General features: G+C 44.3%; 1 protein-coding gene across 1 annotated transcript; it reads right to left on the bottom strand.

Annotated features, from left to right (window-relative positions):
- Positions 1-1,974: 1,974 nt before the first annotated feature.
- Positions 1,975-8,733, bottom strand: CCK (cholecystokinin). The gene is made up of 3 exons (XM_075140741.1): positions 8,668-8,733; positions 6,885-7,139; positions 1,975-2,762 (listed from the first exon to the last, which is right to left on the bottom strand). Exons 2-3 carry the CDS (start codon positions 7,135-7,137, stop codon positions 2,626-2,628), a joined length of 390 nt encoding a protein of 129 aa, XP_074996842.1. The 5' UTR covers positions 7,138-7,139; positions 8,668-8,733; the 3' UTR covers positions 1,975-2,625.
- Between the last annotated feature and the right edge of the window lie 414 nt (positions 8,734-9,147).

Genomic DNA, 9,147 nt, shown 5'->3' with positions numbered 1-9,147 from the left:
TAATCACTTCCAAAAACAGACAAACTTTGCTTGCAATTGTATCACAAGGAGAAAGCAGATTTCGCAGGTGAAACTACTTTTTCTGTAATTGGCATTTTGTGATTTAAAATGAACAAATGGCTGGTCAATGGCAATGGTGGTGGTAGCTTGGCAGGGGAGGTAGCATTATTCTATGCCTGGGGATGGTGCCTCGGCAGTTCTTCACCTGTTGGGGATACAGGAAGTCCAACCCTGATAACTGCAAGGGCAGTGAAGCCCCCCCAGCCCCCCCAGGGACCATGAGCAGGAGTTTTGCACCACAAAGGACAGGGCTGTGGGGCTCCACTTAGCTGGGAGCCTTGTGAGGAGCCAGGTGGTGAATCCATTTTATGTGTGGCAGGCAACAAAAAGCTACCCCTGTCCTGGGGGAGCTGGGGAGCGACTTGTAAAGGCCCCCGAAACCGTCACCCGGCTGCACTGCGGGCCACGCGCTTTCATAGGCATCTTCAGAGACCTTCGGAAGAGAGAGTTACGGGAGGAAACCTTTGTCCCTCCATTCCCCTGTCTGGAGGGAATGAGACAGAGGAGGAAAAAAAAGGTTTGGGTTTTTTTTCCTAATGACAACATTCCCCTAATGACAACATTCCCCAGTAATAAGGCTAGATTTGGAACATCATCCACCCCCAGCCCCCCCCCCCCCCGCAATATTATAATATTACATCCTTCCATAAATAAACCAGGGATAGAAACATTTTCAAATGTTGTTTGAACATTCCTGTCATTAACTTAAAAGACAGCAAAGTAGAAACTTAGTTTTCTCCCAAGTTATTTTTAAAGAAACATCACTTTGATGGGAAATGTTTTAATCTATGCATTTTCAGATTAATTTGTATTTTCCTCAGTTTAATAAAAATAGGTGATTAATTGATTTTAATCTTTTGTTTGAAAGTTTTGGAAAAATGGGCACTTTGGACTGTTCTCCTGTGGGCCATAGTCAAAACTAAGGAGAGAATTCAGGTGTTTAGGGACTCATTTGGAAAGCAACTGAAAAAAACCAGACTTGGTAGCTTGGAAACCGGTTGACTGGAAGGAGCTTGAGAGGAAGAAAAGTTCACGCAGAAAAGCAGTTCCACGTTTTCAAGATGAGATCCACAAAAAGAGAGATTTGGTGTTACTAGAAAAGAAAATTCCCCATTACCATTTGCTAAAGTCTCCCTTCCCTTGCAGATTTCTGCGGTGCTGGCTGCTCTCCCAGCTGCTGCTGGGAACAACTCCTCAAAATGTTTCTGTGTTCAGCCCTTGGCATAACCTTGTTTTGTTTCCCGGTCTTCTTGGTTTAGGTAGAATTTCGGTTTAGTACAAATCTTTTCTGTGTATTATTTTCTAAGCATTGTTTTTGCCTATTAACTGCTGTAGAAATTGCTACAAAGACATTCACCTGCCTCTTTCCTTTGGCAAGCACCTGCTTTTCAGCGTGTGAAAAATGCATTCCTTTTCTTATTAATGCACAAATTCAGGAGAAATTCTGTGAATTATGCAATGCAAAATCACCGCCTTTTTCAGTTTAGGGAATTCCTTAGATATAAGAACCAGCTGCGGAGGCAGACCCAGGAGCTGCAGGAGGGGTTACCTGGGGGGAAGGAGGAGAGTGCAGGTAGAACACCCTTAGCAGCCCGCCGAGGGGACTCGCCGGACAGAGTCCCCGGGGTGCCGGTTTTGCACAAGCAGGGATCGCTGCCCGGCTGCGAGCGTGGGGCTCTCTGCCTCTCCCTGTGCCAGGTAAGGGCTGGGCACAGCCTCCCTCCTTCTCCCCACGCCGGTGGGCGATAGCTGACCCAGGCTGCCCCTGTGATACTCGTGAGCGACTCGTTCCCTTTCAGCACAGTGTGCCTGGGCTGCTCCGGCACCTCCTCCCCCTTCCCTCAGGATCGTCATCTGCTCCCTCAGGGAACTTTCCTTGCCCCCTCCCCGAATGAACGCTTGGCTCACCACACGGCAGGGAATGCTCTGTTTATTCCATGATTCGCGGCCGTCAGCAGAACTTTCACATTTAGTTCACAATATCAAAGAAATAAGCCACATGTTGGTGTCGTTCCTCTTTCTTTTAGTTTTAGCACTGTTGACTCCTCACTACAAACACCTGGGCTTGGTGTATAACTCGGTCCTTTACAAAAGGGGTCACCATGAAGACAGCTGGCCTTTTCTGGCAGTATTGTGCTGTTGTGTTTATATTTGGACAAGTTCTCCTTAAGGTTCACAGCTATTGGGAAATTACAAAACTTCTTTAAAAAGTGGCTCATTTGTCTGCCTACTCAGCACATGGAATATCCTTAGATTGCAGAATGAAGGCATTTTCCTGCCTCTATAGTAAGACACCCAGCAACATGTGGTGACAGGACAAGAAGGGATAAGTGAAATCATTTTAATATAATATCAGTGTATGAGAAACCACAAAAGAAAGAAAACATTTTCTGGAAAATTCTGCATATGTATATATTGCATTGTATAGTCTTACAGACAAATTTACATCAAATACATGATATATTTTAAAACACTGATTTGAAGAGGACAACAAATTAATTTTTCTCTTTCTGTACAGACATAGGAGTGTGATTTTTTTTTTCTGTTGCTATAGTTTGCTGTTCTTTAGGAGGAGTATTCATATTCTTCAGCACTGCGGCGTCCAAAATCCATCCAGCCCATGTAGTCTCTGTCATTTATCCTGTGCGTAGGATCAATGCTCTGTACCCTGTTTCCCATAACTGAGAGCCTTCCAGTGGGACCTAAAGAAAAAGTGTTTGGGAGAGCAGAGAGTAAGTGGACACATTTTTCAGGTTCCTCCATTTTCTGATCTCTTTTGTACTCATTAGCAGATGTATGCAATAGTTGAAACTGTTTGACTTAACACAGATCATGTAACACCACGTCATGCTATCAGGGAAAATGTTGTAGAAATGTTATGAGTGATGTCCTGAAAGTGGCTTGGGTTTTTATTGTAAAATAAACAGATCATCAAATCCAGCAGATTCCCTGGCTGCCCGGAGGGAATATGGGTGCATTTCTCCTTTTTCCCTCCTATTTTCACTAGAGAGAGAGAGAGAGAGAGAGAGAAACGAAGCCCAGACCATTTCGCGCTCTTCCTGTAGACCATACCCTTGCTTGCTGGTATCGGGAGAGTTGCTCTACAGGCTAAGTAACTCTGCGTGAGAGCAGAGTCAGGCCCGAGACAGGACTCCACCACAGTCCTGTGTTGCCTGAAGAGCCATAAATGTAAGTACAGGAGCTCTTACAGGGAAAATTTGGTAAAAAGCGGGGTAGAGTTATGGATCTCAGGTTTTGTAGAGAAGTCGGAATAGTCCTAAAATTGAGACAGTTGCGTCTGGCATTTATAGCTAGAGGTGCCTATTGCTGGAATTATACAGGGCTTATTACTATGTCGATGATATTTTCATTGCTTATCCAAAGCTTTCATAATCCCTTTCACAGCAGGGTTGGATGCTGATCTCTGATCTTGCCTTAGCCTTTCTGCCTTCCTTGCTTAGGGCGTCAAAGAGACACAAACTATTTGCAAGGAAAATTTATGCTTTAAAAAAAGGGCTGTAATCCTCTCTTTTGATGTCATCACATTATCTAACTAAAAATGCGGGGAAAGGTAAATTACTTCTCTCTGTACTGAAAACAGCCAAAATTGACATATGCCAATAATTAGATTGAGCTTAAGCCTCCAGTGAGGAAGGAACAGATCCAATGTGTTAGTATTCAATGCAGACTGAGGCTTGAGGAATACTTGAACTGATCAAAAAGGAAAGGAAGCCCAAATCAAACCCCACAAATCCAAATCTACACAATTGCCTTGTCTTGTGTTTTGATGGAACCCTTAGTGACTCCGTGCTTTTATATTTCAAGGTTTTCCTCATGTAATGATTTATAATGAACATGGTCCATTAAAACCAAAACCAAGTGCATTGTTTTGCTCATGGCTGCAGAGGGATAAGAGAGTTAAAGGTACCAAAAAAGGAAACCAGCCATGTTTTAGACATTTACCTAAAACAAAATGGCAAAAAATTTAATTATCTCTAGAAAAGAATGTCTACCATTAAAGGCTCAAAACCCATGAAATTCACATTCATAATTCAAAATACGTAATTAAGTTGATGAGAATGGCTTCTTGGCAGTATAAGCAGGCAGGGCTAAGAGAGCGCAGAACCATCACTCAGATGCTGGCATTTAAGAGACTTCTGAGCCTGCAGTGACCCGTGGGCTGTAATAGCTCCCCTGGTGCCATTATGGTCTGGCCTGGCAAGGGCTCCTTAGAGGATAGTAAATGTGCCTGTCACTGACTCGACAGCTACACCGTCTCTTCTACACGGTGCCAGATTCATGCTGAAAGCCTGCAGATGAAGTTAATTGAAAGCTAGGGGTCACAAACAGTAAAATGAATTTCTTAACAGCACCTTAATTACCTTGCCTCAAACCACCGGAGATGTCCTGTGGATACTGCAGAATCAACGTACAGCAAATGTATTCAAAACCGTAGCAGTTTGGCTACGAGGCTGCCATCTAGCCCTAACCTCTTGAGAGAATTTAACTCTCTCACTGTTTTAACTGGAAATACTGTCCAAAATCAGCCTTTCTATTAATCACAAGGGCAAACACCATCAGTGATGACTGCTAACACTAGCAAATGCCCAGACTCTCTTTCCCCTTGGATGGAGTTTTCTAGTGAGTATTATGGTTTAGACAGGTTAAAAGTGACTAATACAGTAGATGTGAGTGTTCTGCAGAGATGTCTGAAGTGCTGCCCAGAACCTTTATGTTAAATGAGAATATAATTTTGATGGGAACACTATAGGTATTGTTATAAATTAAGTAAATAGTTTTGTTCCTGTGAATCTTCTCTTCTGTAACTAGCAAGTACATCTACAAACCAGAGTGCAACTAGCCTAGTCATGTCACAAGAATCCCATCATCTGCTAACAGTCACTTCGTAGAGTTAATTATATATGTCAATTAACATGTATGCAGGAAATTCTCCCTCATATTAATACTTGCCAAAAAGACATCTTAAATCCAAAGTGTTTTTTTCACTTCATCTGGTTAAGCTATTTGGAAATGTCAGCCAGATATTTAAGAGAATATAATGGCTATATAAACTAGAATGAGGAGTTCGGTTTCTGTGTAGGTGGGTGACAATGACTACCCTGGGGAAAGGTAATGAGGATTCTGCTTTGTAGACTCCTGCAATAAGATTCTTATGCAGTAACAGCTTTAACTGTAGCACTGAATTGTTGAATTTCGTATCTGAATTCTCCTTCCACTAGATTATGTGAACTGCTAAAAGAAGTTCCTTAATGGATATTGTGCAAATTGGTAACATGAGATGAAGCGTCTCAGACTATATTAAAAGTGGTTCTTTTTCTGTTGTTTGATTTGGCCGTATTCTATGCACACAGATGAACGTGTATGGCTGCATTTGTAATGCATAAAATGCATGTGGCAACTCTTAATTGCAGACGGCCATCAAAAATAAGAATAGGATTATGCCTAGCATAGAGGTCAGCACTGAGGCTATCAAGAGGGGAGGGTTAAATGATCTGCATAAGGTTGTGTGGAGAGACAGGAGAGGAGAAAGCTCTTACTTACATAAAGTGAATTTTACCCTAAACACACGTCTGGGACTGGGAATAAATTAATTTCTCTATGTCTATTCGTCCAGGTAATCCTCATTACTGCCTTCCCTTCAAGCCCTCTTTGCTTCTCAGATGTCCTCTTTCCCTGCACTACAGTGGACAGACCCGAGTGAAGCTATCACAAGTAAACAAGGTTTGTGTAGTGGCTTTTGTTGAGGTTGGCAGTCAAAAGCAATTAGGCTGCCCGTGGTGTTACTCTACTGAGAATCAAAACAACACAGAGATAAGACAGTTCAAAAGGAAAAATGTTTTCTTGGGGGGAGTTTCAGTGGCAAATGATTTTGATCCTTCATTTTTACTGGTAGCACAGACGGCATGCGTTTGTGTCTATGTAAAACATACGCTGTAAGATGTCAAGAGGGACAGCTTTACTCTTTCTCTTCTAGCTCTTGTATGTAATACAATTGTTTCCTCAAGTGACCAATAAATCACATGATAAGAGTGAAGCCCTTTAATTCGACTACTCTACCGGTGCTTCACGCTCTTGTTACAAACGCAGTGCTATGGAGGTCTTAAGTAACTGTAAGATTGTGTTCCCAGGCTGCCTGAGACCAAAGACCTAACAGGAATTGATATGTTTTGAAGCAAATGTGCTTTTACTTATCACTGCTTTTAGTTATTGTGTTCATAAATGTGAGTTCTGATCTTTCCAAAGCTTTCACACTTCTAACTTCCTCTAGGAAGAAATACATGGAAAATCCAATACTCAGAAGATTTCCCTGGTACAGGTATTTCTGGCTGAGGTAAGGTTAGCCATTTGATCTGTATTTAGCCTCAGAAAAGTTTTCCTGCTCTTCTAACTTCTAAAAAGGTAGGGAGGAGGTTAACTAAATGAAAAAGTTTGAAGAAAATGCGATTACTGTATTTTAGCTGAGATACACCATGCTGAAAATAATACCAAAATAATGATGAGGCTATGCAAATAGTAAGTTAAAAATAAAAGCTGAACTATGACTTGATGGGTAGGTTACATTTTCTTCAGTTACCTGTACGCAGCTCTCAGTCAGTGGCTGCTATGTACAAATCTTTTTATGGAGGAGTTTTGCAGTAAAAAAGAGAATGCTCTCTACCTCAGGGATAACCAGGCAAAATCTACCTCCTGTCTTCTCTAGGAATTCATGCTAGATGATGACAGGGTTATCTTAACATCTAGGTATCCCTGCGGGAAATTCCACTGACACAGAAGTAGCACAGTAAGTAAGTTACAACCAGTACCTTTTCTGGCTTGCTGGAGATACTTGGCCAACAAAGCGCCGATGTTAGCTCTCTGGTCAATGCTTCCATCCAACCGTGGCACAGATTTCAGCGGGCCAGCAGACGAAGGGGCACGGATGTGCCGGTGATGTGTCAAGCTCTGCTCAAGCTCAGCAGCCAGCGGATTCTCATTGTGCGAGCCCACAGCTTGCTGTCCCAAAGAGCTCGCTGAGAGCACAGCAAGGAACACGCAGATGCATATACCGCTGTACATTGCTGGAGAGAAAAGGAATGATGGGCTGTTAAAATGACCAGATTTACTACGTTGTATGTTGTCCCTACCCCCATCTTCCATTGGGCGTGCTGGTTTCTGAGCAAACCAGGGTTGTGGGTTTTTTGGTTTTAATGCAGGTAACTGGGATCTGTCTTAAGTTGGAAAACACGTACGCGAATAGTTAAGTAACCGTTGGTAAAAGGAAGATGCATTGGAAGGAATAAAACTAATTCACTGTAGTATGTGCTACGTCTCCCTGATTTACTCAATTCGTATTTGCTTTTCTTCTTTGGAAGCTGTATTTCATCAAAACATAAGGGAGATGTATCCAGCTCTGCGAAAAATCTCAGGATTCAAACACTATAGTATTTTGCTGTTGTACTAAAATCTGCTGTTACTACAAATACTCAATTTTGACAAGTTCTCTGAAGAACCTTTACTCTGTCAAACCTTCATTGGTTTGAACTTTGGTGCTCAAGAAGTTTCACCTTGTCATAGACAGAAAGAAAAAACAAAAACTTGTTCCGAGGAAAGCAAAACCAAAATCTAACACCCCCTCCGAAGCATTTGATCTAAAAGCTGAAGTGGTAAAAGCTGTTTAGTTAAAAGCTGTAAGAAATAATATGCAACTTAACAATATTCTTCTTCATATAAAACAGAGAATTCAAGTGTAACAAATTTTTTACTGATTCCTTAAACAAGTATTAAGCAAAACGATACCATTTTACTAGATTGTTTGATCATATAAGCTGAAATAGTATTTTTCTGGAAACACAGAAATTATTCTCAGTTATTAGGAAAAACAAGGTACCTCGTACTTAATGCTATAGGGGTAATTTCCATTTATAAATATACATGAATTATCTATATAAGAATTTTTGAATCGTATAAGTTTTTGAACAGTATACTGAACATAATCTTTTAATTTTAAAAGAGGAGAAAAATAAGTTTATTTGCCCACTACATACACTAGATGGAAAACATTTGCAATGCATAAAATACGTCTTTTTAGTATTGTTAGGAGATAAATGAAAAATGTCACCATGTCACTCCAGCATGGTTATTAGTGATGTACCATGTAGGTTTTGGTACTTAGAAACCAAAGGTGCGTTGCACCCCTTCCGCAGAGATCTCTCTTCAACCGACCTGACTCCTGTATTTTTTATGCGTGTATATATTCATGTACATACTAACGACCCCAAACACAAAATCTCACCCCAGGCCGTTGCTTCTTTCCCAGCGAGCCGGTTCCGGAGGACGGCTGGCCCTCCGGGAGCGCCGCGGGCAGCACGCCGCCCCCCGCAGCCCCCCGCCCCGCGCCGGGGCCCGTCCGGCACCTCGCTCCGCTCCGCGGTACCCCGCTCCCGGCCGGGAGCAGCCTGAATCCCTCTCCCCCGCCGGACCCGGGCGCCTTTCCTCCAGCAAACGGCGGGATGCCTTCGGAGCCGCCGCACAGGTAAGCGCCAGACACCCCGGTTCCCCCCCCCCCGCGGAGATGCAGTCGGAGGAGGGGTGACAGGTGCTTCCTACCTTGCCGCTGCGCTTTCCCGAGGTCGGACCCGAGGAGGGAGCGAGGCCCGTGTGTGCCCAGGCAGGGAACTTAGGGGCGACTCAGCCTCGGCCCCTTAAATAGCGGCGGGCGCCGCGGCGGTGTTTGCACAGCTCTGACGCAGGCCGGGGCCGCCGCCCGCTCAGCCCCCCGCGCCCGCCGCCCCCCGCCGCCGGGACCGGGGTGCGTGTGGGGGTGTGCGTTCACGGGGGGGAGCGGGGCTCCCTCCCCGCCCGCCCGCCCGCCGGCCGGCGCCGCCGTGGGGGAAGCGGGGGCGCCGCGGGGGGCTCGCCCCGCCCGACGGGATCCCTCTGGGGGGAAGCGCTCGCTCTGGGCACGGGCAAGCTGGAAAGCCAGGCCGGCTTGCATATGATTAAAGAAGTGCTCCTGACCGGGGTGGATACCCCCCCCCCCGCCCAAATACCACGGCGAGAGGCTTCTGGTGGGGCTCCCGCCCGCAG

The sequence above is a fragment of the Calonectris borealis genome, chromosome 2 (assembly GCF_964195595.1).
Source record: "Calonectris borealis chromosome 2, bCalBor7.hap1.2, whole genome shotgun sequence".
Lineage (NCBI taxonomy): Eukaryota > Metazoa > Chordata > Aves > Procellariiformes > Procellariidae > Calonectris > Calonectris borealis.
Note: the sequence above shows the minus strand (reverse complement) of the source record. Positions and strands in the feature narration are given on the sequence as shown.

Bases quoted from the DNA above. Each gene is read 5' to 3' on its own strand.
- CCK (XM_075140741.1), bottom strand. From the start codon at position 7,137: ATGTACAGCGGTATATGCATCTGCGTGTTCCTTGCTGTGCTCTCAGCG. The intron at 2,763-6,884 runs GTACTGGTTGTA...CTTTTTCTTTAG, and splicing joins TCTCCAGCAAGCCAGAAAAG to GTCCCACTGGAAGGCTCTCA.